The sequence below is a fragment of the Cherax quadricarinatus genome, chromosome 80 (assembly GCF_038502225.1).
Source record: "Cherax quadricarinatus isolate ZL_2023a chromosome 80, ASM3850222v1, whole genome shotgun sequence".
In the NCBI taxonomy this organism is placed as follows: Eukaryota; Metazoa; Arthropoda; class Malacostraca; order Decapoda; family Parastacidae; genus Cherax; species Cherax quadricarinatus.
In genome coordinates, this window is record NC_091371.1 from 14223771 (window position 1) to 14242642 (window position 18872).

Consider the following 18872-nt stretch of genomic DNA (forward strand, 5'->3'; position numbering starts at 1 on the left):
CATGACAGTCCACTGTTGTCTTTCCTCCCATGACAATCCACTGTTGTCTTTCCTCCCATGACAGTCCACTGTTGTCTTACCTCCCATGACAGTCCACTGTTGTCTTACCTCCCATGACAGTCCACTGTTGTCTTTCCTCCCATGACAGTCCACTGCTGTCTTTCCTCCCATGACAATCCACTGTTGTCTTTCCTCCCATGACAGTCCACTGCTGTTTTTCCTCCCATGACAGTCCACTGCTGTTTTTCCTCCCATGACAGTCCACTGTCTTTCCTCCCATGACAGTCCACTGTTGTCTTACCTCCCATGACAGTCCACTGCTGTCTTTCCTCCCATGACAATCCAATGTTGTCTTTCCTCCCATGACAGTCCACTGTCTTTCCTCCCATGACAATCCAATGTTGTCTTTCCTCCCATGACAGTCCACTGTCTTTCCTCCCATGACAATCCAATGTTGTCTTTCCTCCCATGACAGTCCACTGTCTTTCCTCCCATGACAATCCAATGTTGTCTTTCCTCCCATGACAGTCCACTGTCTTTCCTCCCATGACAATCCAATGTTGTCTTTCCTCCCATGACAATCCACTGTTGTCTTTCCTCCCATGACAGTCCACTGTCTTTCCTCCCATGACAATCCACTGTTGTCTTTCCTCCCATGACAGTCCACTGTTGTCTTTCCTCCCATGACAGTCCACTGTTGTCTTACCTCCCATGACAGTCCACTGTTGTCTTTCCTCCCATGACAGTCCACTGTTGTCTTTCCTCCCATGACAGTCCACTGCTGTTTTTCCTCCCATGACAGTCCACTGCTGTTTTTCCTCCCATGACAGTCCACTGTTGTCTTTCCTCCCATGACAGTCCACTGTTGTCTTTCCTCCCATGACAGTCCACTGTTGTCTCTCCTCCCATGACAATCCAATGTTGTCTTTCCTCCCATGACAGTCCACTGTTGTCTTTCCTCCCATGACAGTCCACTGTTGTCTTTCCTCCCATGACAGTCCACTGTTGTCTCTCCTCCCATGACAGTCCACTGTTGTCTTACCTCCCATGACAGTCCACTGTTGTCTTTCCTCCCATGACAGTCCAATGTTGTCTTTCCTCCCATGACAGTCCACTGTTGTCTTTCCTCCCATGACAGTCCACTGTTGTCTTACCTCCCATGACAGTCCACTGTTGTCTTTCCTCCCATGACAGTCCAATGTTGTCTTTCCTCCCATGACAGTCCACTGTTGTCTCTCCTCCCATGACAGTCCACTGTTGTCTTTCCTCCCATGACAGTCCACTGTTGTCTTTCCTCCCATGACAGTCCAATGTTGTCTTTCCTCCCATGACAGTCCACTGTTGTCTTTCCTCCCATGACAGTCCACTGTTGTCTTTCCTCCCATGACAGTCCACTGTTGTCTTTACTCCCATGACAGTCCACTGTTGTCTTTACTCCCATGACAGTCCACTGTTGTCTTTACTCCCATGACAGTCCACTGTTGTCTTTACTCCCATGACAGTCCACTGTTGTCTTTCCTCCCATGACAGTCCACTGTTGTCTTTCCTCCCATGACAGTCCACTGTTGTCTTTCCTCCCATGACAGTCCACTGTCTTTCCTCCCATGACAGTCCAATGTTGTCTCTCCTCCCATGACAGTCCACTGTTGTCTTTCCTCCCATGACAGTCCACTGTCTTTCCTCCCATGACAGTCCACTGTTGTCTCTCCTCCCATGACAGTCCACTGTTGTCTTTCCTCCCATGACAGTCCACTGTTGTCTTTCCTCCCATGACAGTCCACTGTTGTCTCTCCTCCCATGACAGTCCACTGTTGTCTTTACTCCCATGACAGTCCACTGTTGTCTCTCCTCCCATGACAGTCCACTGTTGTCTTTCCTCCCATGACAGTCCACTGTTGTCTTTACTCCCATGACAGTCCACTGTTGTCTTACCTCCCATGACAGTCCACTGTTGTCTTACCTCCCATGACAGTCCACTGTTGTCTCTCCTCCCATGACAGTCCACTGTTGTCTTTCCTCCCATGACAGTCCACTGTTGTCTTTCCTCCCATGACAGTCCACTGTTGTCTTTACTCCCATGACAGTCCACTGTCTTTCCTCCCATGACAATCCAATGTTGTCTTTCCTCCCATGACAGTCCACTGTTGTCTTTCCTCCCATGACAGTCCACTGTCTTTCCTCCCATGACAGTCCACTGTCTTTCCTCCCATGACAATCCAATGTTGTCTTTCCTCCCATGACAATCCAATGTTGTCTTTCCTCCCATGACAATCCAATGTTGTCTTTCCTCCCATGACAGTCCACTGTCTTTCCTCCCATGACAATCCAATGTTGTCTTTCCTCCCATGACAGTCCACTGTCTTTCCTCCCATGACAATCCAATGTTGTCTTTCCTCCCATGACAATCCACTGTTGTCTTTCCTCCCATGACAATCCACTGTTGTCTTTCCTCCCATGACAATCCACTGTTGTCTTTCCTCCCATGACAATCCACTGTTGTCTTTCCTCCCATGACAGTCCACTGTCTTTCCTCCCATGACAATCCAATGTTGTCTTTCCTCCCATGACAATCCACTGTTGTCTTTCCTCCCATGACAATCCACTGTTGTCTTTCCTCCCATGACAGTCCACTGTTGTCTTTCCTCCCATGACAGTCCACTGTTGTCTTTCCTCCCATGACAGTCCACTGTTGTCTTTCCTCCCATGACAATCCAATGTTGTCTTTCCTCCCATGACAGTCCACTGTTGTCTTTCCTCCCATGACAATCCAATGTTGTCTTTCCTCCCATGACAGTCCACTGTTGTCTTTCCTCCCATGACAGTCCACTGTTGTCTTTCCTCCCATGACAGTCCACTGATGTCTTTCCTCCCATGACAGTCCACTGTTGTCTTTCCTCCCATGACAGTCCACTGTTGTCTTTCCTCCCATGACAGTCCACTGTTGTCTTTCCTCCCATGACAGTCCACTGTTGTCTTTCCTCCCATGACAGTCCACTGTTGTCTTTCCTCCCATGACAGTCCACTGTTGTCTTTCCTCCCATGACAGTCCACTGTTGTCTTTCCTCCCATGACAGTCCACTGTTGTCTTTCCTCCCATGACAGTCCACTGTTGTCTTTCCTCCCATGACAGTCCAATGTTGTCTCTCCTCCCATGACAGTCCAATGTTGTCTTTCCTCCCATGACAGTCCACTGTTGTCTTTCCTCCCATGACAGTCCACTGTTGTCTTTCCTCCCATGACAGTCCAATGTTGTCTCTCCTCCCATGACAGTCCACTGTTGTCTTTCCTCCCATGACAGTCCACTGTTGTCTTTACTCCCATGACAGTCCACTGTTGTCTTTCCTCCCATGACAGTCCAATGTTGTCTTTCCTCCCATGACAGTCCACTGTTGTCTTTCCTCCCATGACAGTCCACTGTTGTCTTTACTCCCATGACAGTCCACTGTTGTCTTTCCTCCCATGACAGTCCACTGTTGTCTTTCCTCCCATGACAGTCCACTGTTGTCTTTCCTCCCATGACAGTCCACTGTTGTCTTTCCTCCCATGACAGTCCACTGTCTTTCCTCCCATGACAGTCCACTGTTGTCTTTCCTCCCATGACAGTCCACTGTTGTCTTTCCTCCCATGACAATCCAATGTTGTCTTTCCTCCCATGACAGTCCACTGTTGTCTTTCCTCCCATGACAGTCCACTGTTGTCTTTCCTCCCATGACAGTCCACTGTTGTCTTACCTCCCATGACAGTCCACTGTTGTCTTACCTCCCATGACAGTCCACTGTTGTCTCTCCTCCCATGACAGTCCACTGTTGTCTTTCCTCCCATGACAGTCCACTGTTGTCTTTCCTCCCATGACAGTCCACTGTTGTCTTTACTCCCATGACAGTCCACTGTCTTTCCTCCCATGACAATCCAATGTTGTCTTTCCTCCCATGACAGTCCACTGTTGTCTTTCCTCCCATGACAGTCCACTGTCTTTCCTCCCATGACAGTCCACTGTCTTTCCTCCCATGACAATCCAATGTTGTCTTTCCTCCCATGACAATCCAATGTTGTCTTTCCTCCCATGACAATCCAATGTTGTCTTTCCTCCCATGACAGTCCACTGTCTTTCCTCCCATGACAATCCAATGTTGTCTTTCCTCCCATGACAGTCCACTGTCTTTCCTCCCATGACAATCCAATGTTGTCTTTCCTCCCATGACAATCCACTGTTGTCTTTCCTCCCATGACAGTCCACTGTCTTTCCTCCCATGACAATCCAATGTTGTCTTTCCTCCCATGACAGTCCACTGTCTTTCCTCCCATGACAATCCAATGTTGTCTTTCCTCCCATGACAGTCCACTGTCTTTCCTCCCATGACAATCCAATGTTGTCTTTCCTCCCATGACAGTCCACTGTCTTTCCTCCCATGACAATCCAATGTTGTCTTTCCTCCCATGACAGTCCACTGTCTTTCCTCCCATGACAATCCAATGTTGTCTTTCCTCCCATGACAATCCAATGTTGTCTTTCCTCCCATGACAATCCACTGTTGTCTTTCCTCCCATGACAATCCAATGTTGTCTTTCCTCCCATGACAATCCAATGTTGTCTTTCCTCCCATGACAATCCACTGTTGTCTTTCCTCCCATGACAATCCAATGTTGTCTTTCCTCCCATGACAATCCAATGTTGTCTTTCCTCCCATGACAATCCACTGTTGTCTTTCCTCCCATGACAGTCCACTGTCTTTCCTCCCATGACAATCCAATGTTGTCTTTCCTCCCATGACAATCCAATGTTGTCTTTCCTCCCATGACAGTCCACTGTTGTCTTTCCTCCCATGACAGTCCACTGTTGTCTTTCCTCCCATGACAATCCACTGTTGTCTTTCCTCCCATGACAGTCCACTGTTGTCTTTCCTCCCATGACAATCCACTGTTGTCTTTCCTCCCATGACAGTCCACTGTTGTCTTTCCTCCCATGACAATCCACTGTTGTCTTTCCTCCCATGACAGTCCACTGTTGTCTTTCCTCCCATGACAGTCCACTGTTGTCTTTCCTCCCATGACAGTCCACTGTTGTCTTTCCTCCCATGACAATCCAATGTTGTCTTTCCTCCCATGACAGTCCACTGTTGTCTTTCCTCCCATGACAGTCCACTGTTGTCTTTCCTCCCATGACAGTCCACTGTTGTCTTTCCTCCCATGACAATCCAATGTTGTCTTTCCTCCCATGACAGTCCACTGTTGTCTTTCCTCCCATGACAGTCCACTGTTGTCTTTCCTCCCATGACAGTCCACTGTTGTCTTTCCTCCCATGACAGTCCACTGATGTCTTTCCTCCCATGACAGTCCACTGTTGTCTTTCCTCCCATGACAGTCCACTGTTGTCTTTCCTCCCATGACAGTCCACTGTTGTCTTTCCTCCCATGACAGTCCACTGTTGTCTTTCCTCCCATGACAGTCCACTGTTGTCTTTCCTCCCATGACAGTCCACTGTTGTCTTTCCTCCCATGACAGTCCACTGTTGTCTTTCCTCCCATGACAGTCCACTGTTGTCTTTCCTCCCATGACAGTCCACTGATGTCTTTCCTCCCATGACAGTCCACTGTTGTCTTTCCTCCCATGACAGTCCACTGTTGTCTTTCCTCCCATGACAGTCCACTGTTGTCTTTCCTCCCATGACAGTCCACTGTTGTCTTTCCTCCCATGACAGTCCACTGTTGTCTTTCCTCCCATGACAGTCCACTGTTGTCTTTCCTCCCATGACAGTCCACTGTTGTCTTTCCTCCCATGACAGTCCACTGTTGTCTTTCCTCCCATGACAGTCCACTGTTGTCTTTCCTCCCATGACAGTCCACTGATGTGTTTCCTCCCATGACAGTCCACTGTTGTCTTTCCTCCCATGACAGTCCACTGTTGTCTTTCCTCCCATGACAGTCCACTGTTGTCTTTCCTCCCACGACCGTCCACTGATGTCTTACACCCATTACTGTTGTTAGGTAAGACACATATGCAACAGTTAGGTATCTTTATTTCGAAACGTTTCGCCTACACAGTAGGCTTCTTCAGTCGAGTACAGAAAAGTTGATAGAAGCAGAAGATACTTGAAGACGATGTAATCAGTCCATCACCCTTAAAGTTTTGAGGTGGTCAGTCCCTCAGTCTCGTGAAGAGCATTGTTCCATAGTATGAAACAATGTCTTTCCTCCGGTATTTTATACCATTTTAATGTTCCACCCATTACTGTGTCGACAGACCGCGGAAACCACCATCAACAGTGTTACCACGAGTGCTGCGTGATGAGGATCCTTGCTTGGTAAGCACTGTGACAGAGTCTATCCTACCTCTCCTACCAGACAAGACACCAGCCTCCTCCGGTTCCTCCACGCCCCTTGGAATCCGTCAGGGACCCCAGGTCAGCTCCTCACGGATTGTGGGTGCCAACATTCCTTGTTACTATCCTTATTTTGTGTTTTAATTAGCTCTTGCTCTTCTTGATCTACCTGTGTTAATAGTTATCAGAAGGGATATAAAGATATATAATACGAACATATAGTGGAAAAAAGAGAGAAAATTGATAACAATGATCACTCCACCAATATGGAATGACTAAGGTCCCAGGACCGAAATGTTTCCATTGAACTTGTTTTAAAAGTTATTGTATTTTGCTTTTTTTCACTAGTTATTAGAAAAGTGAGGCGAAGCTAGTTAGCGTGATGATGGGAGGTTGTAAGCTATTTGGTCAAGTTTTAGAGAGGGTTTACAGATACGTTGAGGATTATGGATACAGTGAGGAAGTGGATAATATCAAGATCATGGATGATGGGCATAGGTTCAGGATTTGAAATAATGTGTGGATGGGGGATAGGTTCAGGATTGGAGATAGGGGGAGTATGGGAAATAGGATGAGGATTGGGTGAGTGATAGGTTGATGGGGAATAGGTTAAAGATGAGGAATAGAGTTAGGATGAAAGGGTTTGGGCTGAAAGGTTGGCTTGGTTAAGAGGGACTGAGAAGATAAAGTTAATAATAGTGCATGAAGGATTGTATATCATGAGGGTGCATATAGTGTGGGGAAGGGGTGGAGGGAAGAGAAATGGAACATACTTTGACTTTTACACAGGATTTCCTTGCTGGGAGACTACTGGTGTGTTAAAAAGAAAATTGATCTTGTGTCAATTTATGTGATTCCTTATTAGTGATCATGTGTAATTACCTACTTGAGTTAGCAGGGGGCAGAAGGGACGAGCATTTATTCATAGTTTAGTGCAGGTGTGCATAAAGTATATACAGTATGTAGTAACAGATAAGGGCATTAAGATACAGTACCTAATACCCAGAGTTAAATAACTGTCCACATGACCAAAGATGACTTTCCTCTTGTCTTGCAGGTGCTGGAGATGGTGAACCTTCGTGATGGTGACCGCACCATTTCCCTTCCCTCACTCAATGTTGAACACAATTATAACCAGATTCTCTCAGAGCTGGTCCTCAAACTGTAGCCCTCTAGGATAGATGACCTTGGCCTCCACTGCTCAATGCTGAAGTGTTTACTAGTGGGAATAATCAGCTACCTAGAATTTTTTATATCATCAGACAGCATTAGTGCATTTGTCAGTTTAACACTGATGCCACAGATTAGCAAAAGAACAATACTATACAGGTACTGAAAATTAGGCATTTTTTACTACAAGCATCATCTATATTTTCATTAATTTTTTAATTGTTGTATCATTCAGTATTCCTCAATCAGGGTTTACATTCCAACCACTGCCAGTTACTTTGCTATAATAGCGAGAAACAAGAATGTTTTGCTCAATATATATCAATGGCAGCTTTTAATTACATAACAGTGTTGTAAGTTTATTCACTCAAAAGCAATAAACACAATTCCTGTGATGTTATATTAAGGAATGGTGAAATTAATGGAGTGTGGTATCAGTTATCAAGTGTGCTGGGTTTCTTCCGATCATTAGCTGGATTTTCAAACTTTCGTAAAATAAGTTTGAGCATGTCTGATAGTTTAAAAATACCAGGGTAGTTACTTGAGCATCGTGCAATACCTTCTAAGTTCCCACATTTATTGTAAACACTGAAAATTTATGATATATGGAGGCTACAAGTGATTTTCTGTTATGGTCACAAGTTATCATGTGATAACCACCAAACTGAGTCAACATCGAAAAACTGATCTCCGTCCTACCTTGGACTGTGGCAAATGTCCTTGTAAGTCAGTAAATAAATATTGTTAGCTGTGGCTCCCCATCCTTCCTGCGTCACATTTATGTGAAATTATCCCATATCTCAGGGAAGGATGAAGAGGGCTTACGTGGGAAACTGTAATTCCACTAAGTTGTGATACAGGGTGACCAGGAGATGCTGGAGCCACAATCGTTACTGCCTTATAGATGGCAGTTGGTTGTAGTCAATAAGGTTAATTGTCTCTTTAAGGGTGTGATGTCTAAAGGCATTCGAAACAAAGCAAAAGTGTGTGCCATATTTTTGTAAGAATTCCGATGATTATTTTAATTTTGTACTTGCCTTTTTTGGAGTTTGTGTCCCTTGGGAGAGGCTAAAAAAAAAAAAAAGAGTATTTAGGGGTGAGTATTTTCTGATAGAACGAGGGCAGCTTTGAGACGCAGAATGACCACTGGTCAATATGGCATTAGGCAAAGATGCACCAAAACTTGAAGAGTTCCTAGCTGTTTTCAAATAGCTTGTTTTTAAAGCTTTAATTAACTTTTGTGTAGGTTTAGAACAGAGTAGAGAATATCTATACATGAACTCTTCTTTTTTGAAAGCTTGCTAATAATATATTTGGAACAACAAACTTCACTTACAAAGAGAAATTTTTATGGTATTCTAATTTATATATCTGAATTATGGGCAGGATATAAACACTGAGAGGTGCTCTCTGGGATACATTAGCAGTAATTCTGAATTCTGCTTATTAATATATACAATAAAAATTAATAAGGCTGCATTTTATAGTGCTTAAGATAGTTCACAGGCCTTCAGTTTTAACACACTCTAATGCAAAGCAAAACAGTCTGTGGTACTTCTGTGCAAACTATACTTGGAAATCCTAATGTGGAATGAGTCGGTTTTAATTTGATAACATATTCAGACTGTATAGAAATCTCTACTCTGTTGTTGTGCAATACCAAGTGACTTCACAATACCAAACAGTGTCAGAAGCAATGCTGAAACTCTTACAGAAAAATGTACAAGGAAGATATTCTAAATATAGGTTAACAAGTTTATTTGTAAAGTCTAGGGTAAGAAATTACTGAAATGGAAACTAGTCCCTCCAGAATTATAATAAGTATAAATTATACATTAGAGTTAATTTTCTTGAGTCTAGCCTTGCTTCTAACTGGCTGTGACATATGGACTGTGATATTAGTCCCGCACTCTTTGTGATAACACTCACCATCTGCAAGATGTGTCGGCCCTTGTAGGTACTTGCTTGCCCTGCTACTGTATGGTCAGGATAACAAAACTGTGTTTTGGTCATATTACAGTTTTGTGAAGAAAGTAACATCATCCATGCCAAATTCACACACACACACACACATACTTTTTTAGTTTACAAATATCATTTTATTGTAGCCTCATAAGAACATAAGAGGCTACTCTTATTGCTTCCAGGCGTTGTAAGAACCACATCATTTTATTGTTGGAGTCTTGTAACTAAAATTTTTTGCAAAGGTACTTTGCTATGAGTTATTGTAACTTCTGGTGAAGCATTATTATGCATACTTCTGTTTGATCTTATCTTACAGATATTTACTAATAACATGTATGAACAAAGTATGTAGTAACATATCAACTTAACTTTGGCTTGAAATACCACAATAAAGCAGCAGTTGTAAATTAAACCTTACCAAAGAAAGTTACCATAGCCATGATATAACATATTATATACTTTGATACCATGGTTATAACATAAATAAGGCTTAAATTGTTTTAGTTGCTGCATTGATTTAAGTTTCTCATTCCTATGTCTTCAACAGACTTTCACTGGCACAGAGAACAATGCAGAAAACCAATTTAAATAAAGTGTAATCATCTCAGCTCACAGTAGACTGTGCTTATAGTCTTCCTGATGCTATATCTGCAGTATACTGTATAGGTAAGTACACTGAGAGATTTAAATCTTTCAGTGTACATTTTATACAAAGAGTGGTGGCACATAGGTGATACAGTTTTAATAACCCTCATGCAGTCGATTGGCTTTAAAACAAACTGATCATTAGCATATCAAAATTGTATTTTTTTATAGCTATTGAATCTAGTTGAATTTAAGGTAGTTGTTGAAAGGAGTAGTGGGGCTCTTTTTCTTTTAACTTCCTTGTTATGTGTATGAACATAAGTGAATATGGAGGTGGATGTTTCTTGTATGAGTACTCATGTACCTGATGAGTAGTCATGTGTACCTGATGAGCAATCATGTGTACCTGATGAGCAGTCGTGTAACTGTATGATTAGCCACGTGTACCTGATGAGCAGTCATGTGTACCTGTATGATTAGCCTTGTGTATCTGATGAGCAGTCATGTGTACCTGACGAGCAGTCATGTGTACCCATATGATTAGCCTTGTGTATCTGATGAGTAGTCATGTGTACCTGTATTAATACCCATGAATACCTGTGTACCTGTATGAGCAGCCGTGTACACAAAATTATCCATTGTATAAATGCAGTATGTAAATGCTTATATGTGAATGTGGTTATTTAAGCGTATATCTAGTATAACCTCTGTGTATATACAAATGCATTCACACATGACTCCCAGCAAACACCCACACACAAGGACACTAATGCACAAAGATATGCAAACTGGAAAGCACATGTAAACACTTAAGTGGTCACACAGAGGTATACTAAGTAAAAATTTGCTTACAAATCCATGCATACAAGCATTCCCATCAACACTGTCATTTACAGGATATATGTGCTTACACAGGTACACAGAAACAATGAGGATGTTAAAAAGAAAAGCTACACTGATGTCTCCTGTACTCCCTCCTCCTTTCATCCTCCTATAACTACAGTAACCAATCCTAGCTTTTGTTTCAATAAATTCAATCATATACAGAGTTAAGATATTGTATAAGTTATAAATTAATCATGAGAAATTAAAGGAGGCAGTGAACAAAAGTAATATACAGTATCTTACTTTAGGGAAACTAGTCACTGTCACCTACTTAGACCTTTCATAGCAGTGGGAAAATTACTTACCATAGGCTAGAATGATGAACAACTTGAGTAAATCCACTCTGAGGATGAAGTTTGGGACAATGGCTCAGCACCTTAAGATATACCACAGACATTCTTATGAAAACACCAGATCTGTTTAAGCCCATACTAGAGGGCTAATGATGGGTTTCAAAGCTCGTGTAGGATTAAAAAAAGCTTTATGGGACTCTTAGGTAGGTAGGATATACTGTATGCTAAGAGTTATATTTCTCAGTGTGTATGTTAAACTGTTAGGGATAAAAGTACACTAAAAGGTTAGAAACTTAACAGTTGATAGGGCTTAAAACTTACTCTAGGAAGGACTGGATTATAATGCATCACTCTTAATGTAAGTGAGGGCTGTTTTCACACTGATGTTGGCTAATAGTGTGTTTGGAAACCTCTTGAAGGCATTTGAATTCATGACAAAACAATATAAAATAAATTATGAAGTTAACTGAACACCTCTTCAAAGTCAAGATTTACAAATCCTAAGATCAACAGACAGTATGTATATTAGTAAATTTAATATTAGTAATTTAAGATTTACAAATTAAAGGAGAATGCTTCATATACTATTTCCTTGAAATTTAAAACCATATCAATTAATAGGAAATATAGGTGAATGCAACTTTAATTAAGTAAGGTGTTACTGTGTGGTTGACTGACACAACGTGGCATTAAAAATTAAAAATATTACTATTTTTTAACATTTAAATTCTAAAACAAGATTGTGATATGACCAAAACCAGTGTGTGACTCATCAGAAAACCAGACAGAATCTATATGAAGTTTTAGTTGCTGTAGGCTTACATGTACCAACAATGGGACCATATATTATTGAAATGATACTTAATGGGGTGTGGCATGCAAGTTTATTGGAAATATTTCACTTGACAAAATACCTGACATGGCAAAGAGCTATGTATTTGCTTCACAAAAAAAGTCAAAATACTAAAATGTCCAGTAAGATTCTGGTACAGCCACACCTCACTCTGGTACAAACACAGGAAGTTGTGCCTTGTGGCTTAGGAAATACTGGGAAGCCTATAAGGACATTATAGCACATGCTATGACCCATCATCATTGTTTAACCTGTAATAAACTCAGCTGACCTTTACATTAAATTGGCCGAGTGAATTTTGTGTTCATGGAGGGCAGTGTGACTACCCCAGCTACTCTGATTACTAATAATATAATATATTGTAGTAAACAATGATGATGGTTCACCTAAAGATTCACTCTTCCCAAGGATAACGGTTAACTATAGTTATACAGTTTTTGAATATGCTAATTTTTAATTTTGCACCAAAACCTTACCACACTAAAATTTATATATAATACAGCTTCATTTAGCTGTATAATTTAGTTAACTGCTTTCCTTGGGAAAGGGAATAAATAACCAATCTTGAAGTGGGGCCTTTATGACTCCTGGATACTTGCCTGTTCTATGATGACCTTGCACGTCAGTGACACTGGCTTTCCCTCTCACCGTCCAGTAAGACCATAGAACTATTCCTATGTTAACAAAGTCACTAAGTATCATCCCACTAGTTATGTTGAACCTCATATAAAACAAATTTGAATATAATCTTTGTATTTTCCAAGGAAAATACACAAGATAGTAAGTATATTTTATAAGTGTTACAAGCCCAAGAAATAGATACCTAAATGACCTTGATAATACACATCAATAAACAATACTATGAATAGATAATGTGTGCACGTGTGTGCAAACATACATATAACCCATCATTTAAAACTGTACACGGAATAGAGAACAACTTGATAAACTGAATTAATACAAGAATTAAAGATCTTATTAAAACTGATAAAAGATTTACTTATAGGTAGTAGGTTGGTAGACAGCAACCACCCAGGGAGGTACTACCGTCCTGCCAAGTGAGTGTAAAACGAAAGCCTGTAATTGTTTTACATGATGGTAGGATTGCTAGTGTCCTTTTTTCTGTCTCATAAACATGCAAGATTTCAGGTATGTCTTGCTGCTTCTACTTACACTTAGGTCACACTACACATACATGTACAAGCATATATATACACACCCCTCTGGGTTTTCTTCTGTTTTCTTTCTAGTTCTTGTTCTTGTTTATTTCCTCTTATCTCCATGGGGAAGTGGAACAGAATTCTTCCTCCGTAAGCGACTAAAATGTCAGGAGCAAGGGGCTAGTAACCTCTTCTCCTGTGTAAATTACTAAATTTAGAAAGAGAAACTTTCGTTTTTCTTTTTGGGCCACCCTACCTTGGTGGGATATGGCCGGTTTGTTGGAAAAAAAAAAGAAAAGAAAAAAAAAAGTGTAAATTGGGGGAAAGTGCTAAACCAGTAGTGTCATATGGTGACGTGGGGGAGGGAGGGGAATGGGAGGCATTCAGGTTCAGTCTAAAAAAAGGAAGGCTAGGGCCAATTCTTTGGATCAAGAATCCCTGTGGCATAATATATTTCTTTTGAGGGGGGAAAAGAAAAGGTAAAAATCAAATTAATAAGAGGACTTTAATTAAAAAATATACTGTATATCATACTAGTTTCTAAAACAGTGATCTGCAGCTCCTCTGTGAGCAGTGTTGAACCTTAAAATAACCAGACTTTCTAAACAGTGGTCTACAGCTTTCTTGTGAAGTGCTATACCTTAAAATAACATGATGATCAGAGTTTCTAAAGCAGTGATCTGTGGCCTCCTGTGAGCAATGCTAAACCTTAAAACTTGTGTTTCAGCAGGTAGTGGCTGAGAAACACTGTACTCACCTAGTTGAGGTTGCAGGGGTTGAGGCCAACTAAATATCCTAATACTATGTTAATGAGTTTTATATTTACATACTAATTAAGTACTGCAGTAAGAGAAGATAACTATTTATATTGAGTCTGATGTTTGCCACAAGGAGACATTTTGGTCAACTCTGCTCGGTAACAAACTTCATTCTATTAAACCGAGCATAGGTTACTGGCCGTCTTCTTGTCATCAGTGCCGAGGTTGGGAGACCACTCTCTCCCGCCTTCGCATTGGCCACACTCATCTTACTCATGGGTATCTCATGGAGAGGCACCCTGTTCCTCTCTGTGAGCAGTGTCAAGTTCCAGTATCGATTAGCCACATTCTGTTAGACTGCCCTCTCTATCAACGAGCACGCAGAATTTACCTCCAACGTCGTCTTCGTTCTACTACTCTCTCTTTACCTTCCCTTCTTGCTGATGGACCCTCCTTTAATCCTGACTCTCTCATTGACTTCTTGACAACGACTGATTTACTCCACAAACTCTGATGATACTTTTCGCACTCCCCTCAGCCCTTTCTAGTTCAGTCTCTTGCTGCCCTTTACCCTTTCACCATCCACTGCCCCGCTGTTATCCGTAACCTATTACTCATCCATCTCCCTTTTGTCACCTGATGCCCTCGTTTCCTTCCTGCCCTGCAGCGCTGTCTAGCCCTTGTGGCTTAGCGCTTCTTTTTGATTATAATAATAATGAAGGAATACTGAAAAATATTCTCAAAAGGAGTGGTAGGCAGATGAAATAAGATAATAGTATATGCCAAAACCATTGAAATTTAAAAAATTTACACTTAATTTATAACAGAAGACAGCTTCCACAAGCATAAGGTCAGTTCCTTTAACTACAAATATGCAGAAATTTTGTTATAACACTGGCTGTTTCCCACAGGCAGGGTGACCCAAAAAAGAAGAAACACTTTCATCATCATTCACACTGTCACTGTCTTGTCAGAGGCGCACTGATGCTACAGTTTAGATGCCTTTTCAAACTATATATATCTCCACCCATTCTTAGAGATGCTGTACTTCTCACCTCTAGGATTCAGTCTGGCTTATCAGTTTCCCTGAATCTCTTCACAAATCTTACCTTGCTCACACTCCAGCAGCTCATCAAGTCCCAAAAACCATCTACCTCCACAACTATCTAACATGCTCACACACACCCTGCTGGATGTTAAAGCCCTTCGCACACAAAACATACTTTACCTGCTCCCTCCAACCTTTCCTAGGGTGCTCTCTACCCCACCTTCCCTCTGCTACCAATTTGAAAACTCTCCAAGTCATCCTATTTTGTGCCATCCTCTCAGAATAACCAAACCATCTCAACAAACCCTCCTCAGACCTCTGGATAATACTCTTAGTAATCCCACACCTTCTAATCTCCAAGCTACAAATTCTCTGTATAAGATTTACACCACACCCTTGGACACCCTTGGACATGATATCTCCTTTGCCTCTAGTGTCCTCCTTGCTGCAACAGTCACAGTAAATAATTAAACTCACCGATACATAATTACATATAAAAAATTACACATTTCATATGCATTTTACTATATGAAATGTTTTTAAAAGTTCTTTAGGGCCTATTTCTTGGGTTTGTTGCACTACCTGTTTTCTACGTAATATAGATTGGCTGACTGCTAACTACCTTGTATCCTGTTCTAGCTCTTTAATATGACCCTTTAATAAATTCTGAATCTAAAACATTGTAATAATACATACTGATAAGAAAATCTAAGCTGTAGTCAGCCTTGCTTAAATGAATTATTGGTAAGAAAAATTATTGTTGTCAGCAGTCAGACATATCTCATCACAAAACCACCATTGTAACTACAGCAGACTCTGTTAATTAAATTTTAGTACCGATTTCATGACAGTAAATATTTTTATTCATAAACTTGAATTGAAAATATATTACGTTCACTTTTCTAGTACCTAAGTTTAACTTTTGAGTCCAGAACCATTAGATTATGTCTGTAGTTGTATCAAATAAAGATAGGAATGTCTAATACACAACTCATTGTTACCATGGTGGTACAAGTATTATGATCATTTTGGTGATGTGGCAGTTACAACTTGGCTACAGCCACTAAACCCAAGGTTGTCCAAGCTATACTTACACTGTGTAAAGCACTGTAGTCATACCTGGTAGTGTTTGTGACTGTATGGGTAATCTGAGAGTTGTGCGGACTGCCAGGAACTTCACGTCTTGAGTTTTACAAAAAAGAATTCATAAATATTTTTGATTATTAAATATTATTTAAGAATCTCTTAACATTTGATTTTTTAAATTGTTAAGGACTTTACTTTCTTAAAACAAAAATACATTAATAAAATAAAAATATACTGCAATAGAGTATGGGTATGACATTTTAAATCATATTGATTATATTACAACTTATTCTTCGATGTCACACTGAGGCCTTGTTCAGCAAACTAAAAAGTATACAAGAGATCAAGTTTATACAAAGACAGGTCACATAATACAAGTCAAAGGCAGGAAACAAATGACTTCAAGGCAATGGTAGTTACAGTACCATGTTTTCAATGGCCTTGTGAAATGTTGAAGTGACATCGAGATCCAGTCACTGGCAACTCAGTATTTTGTGATTTACATACAGTTTGTTCTATACATAATTGAAGAAGCTTCCCAGTTAATATTAAGGTTAGTTCTTAACAGCTTGGAAAAGTGTCTTGTGCATATCTTACGTTCTGTTACTCTCACGAATAAATTTATAACAGTTTGTCTTAGGTTTGATTGTTTAGTCTTTGCAAGGGATTTCATATACACTGGGCACATCAAGGGTAAAATATGCACAATACAGTTCAGCATGTTATGAATTGTAACCATTGTATTAAGTGCAAAATCCTCAAGCCTGTTAAGATTGCATTACCACCCAGTTTCATCATCTTACAAGACCAGTGAAAACCTGATGCTCTACCTACTCTTGCTGTATAGTCCTTGTGGCTTAGCGCTTCTTTTTGATTATAATAATAATAATCTACCTACTCTTGCCCATAAATCACTTGTTTGTGCCCCTGACTTAGGTCATGTGGTCTGCCTTTGTTTGTAGCCTTCATCTCTTGTAGACTTTTTAGTCTGTTAAAAAAGAACCTCAGAATAAGGCCAAAATATGTAGCATTAATCTTATTTTCTGTTTTAATGGCTTGGTGTGTATTTCTTTGTTACTGAGTTTTTACTTACACACACACACACACACACTGCAATCACAATTAGGTGAATACACACATACATATGTGCACAAACACATGCACACACACATACATGTACCACATGTACACACACACACATGCACCACATGTACACACACACACATGCATGCACGCACGCACACACACACACACACACACACACACACACACACACACACACACACACACACACACACACACACACACACACACACACACACACACACACACACACACTTTTAACACACACATACACGTGCCATGCGTGCACACACATGCACCGTATATATATTTATTTAATTCCAGATATAGGCAATGGTGATAAAGAATTTGTAATATTTCCACCAGGTTCATGATGTGTCCCTAAGTCCGCATGCTCTTACAAACTCTGTGTGTGGTTGTAGCTGGCACATTACTATTCACCTTAAGTACTAATGCTGTAATGGCTAATCTTCTCTGCATATTTCTCAGTGCAAATATGCCAGAAGTGAATAATTGGGAATTTATAATATTTTATGATTAAGTTTTAATTTGAGTTCTTGTTCAATATTGTACTGTATATACTGTAAATACAAATAAATACTATCTTTAAGTGATAAGGCATAAAATCTATGATATTATCAGAGCTTCTAAGTGTTAAAATACTAACATCCTTGGCTTGTTTTCAAGACAAGTGATCAAATTATGCTTGAACTTCAAACCTTCCTGAGGAGGAAAATGTATCAAGTTTTATTCATAAATATATCCCTATATGGTAGGATACGGCCGGTTTGCTGAAAAAAAAAAAAAAAAATCCCTATATAACCTTAGAAGCCTTGTGTATGTTTTTATAATATTGTCATCAATTAAAAAAGTTCTTCTTTCAATTACTGTGTTTCTATAAAATACCTTCCACTATACAATAGACTGTAGTTCTGAATTTCAGAATAGCACATTTTCTGTGAGTAATAACAACATACATTACTCAAGTTAGAAAAGAGAAACTTTCATTTTTCTTTTTGGGCAACCCTTCTTTGGTGGGATACGGCCGGTTTGTTGAAAGAAGAATAATAACATGGCAAGAGAAGGCATTAACTGCTCCATGTGATATGAGCACCGGTGGAAAATTCTCAGTTCTGCTCAAAGTGTGACCATGGAGAATAGGAGGGGTCACCTGCACAATTAAAGCAGCAAGGAGTGCAGAATTGACAAAGATCATTGTAGACTCACTTGCAGGTTGAGGATTAACTGGTAAAGTGACAGTAGTGACTTTATTGCAATGCAAGGAAAAAAAGGCACAATACTATGACCAGAACAATACACAAATAACTCCCACACAGGAGAGAGGAGCTTACTACGACTTTTCGGTCTGACTTTGTAAATGGTCCAAGTTGGACCGAAACGTCATCATGAGTTCCTGTCTCCTATGTGTATTTGTGTTTTATTGCAATGTTTATTTTTTTATTATTATCACACCGGCCGATTCCCACCAAGGCAGGGTGGCCCGAAAAAGAAAAACTTTCACCATCATTCACTCCATCACTGTCTTGCCAGAAGGGTGCTTTACACTACAGTTTTTAAACTGCGACATTAACACCCCTCCTTCAGAGTGCAGGCACTGTACTTCCCATCTCCAGGACTCAAGTGGGAAGTACAGTGCCTGCACTCTG

At 40.6% G+C, this 18872-nt stretch overlaps 1 protein-coding gene across 1 annotated transcript in view; it reads left to right on the plus strand.

Annotated features, from left to right (window-relative positions):
- The window catches only part of LOC128702423 (uncharacterized), a 104486-nt gene extending 86411 nt beyond the window's left edge, over positions 1-18075 (plus strand). The window contains exons 4-5 of the mRNA XM_070102158.1: positions 6241-6400; positions 7377-18075. Of these exons, the coding sequence (XP_069958259.1) occupies positions 6241-6400; positions 7377-7487 (271 nt within the window). The 3' untranslated portion in view covers positions 7488-18075. The remainder of the gene's footprint in view (positions 1-6240; positions 6401-7376) is intronic.
- Positions 18076-18872: the final 797 nt, after the last annotated feature.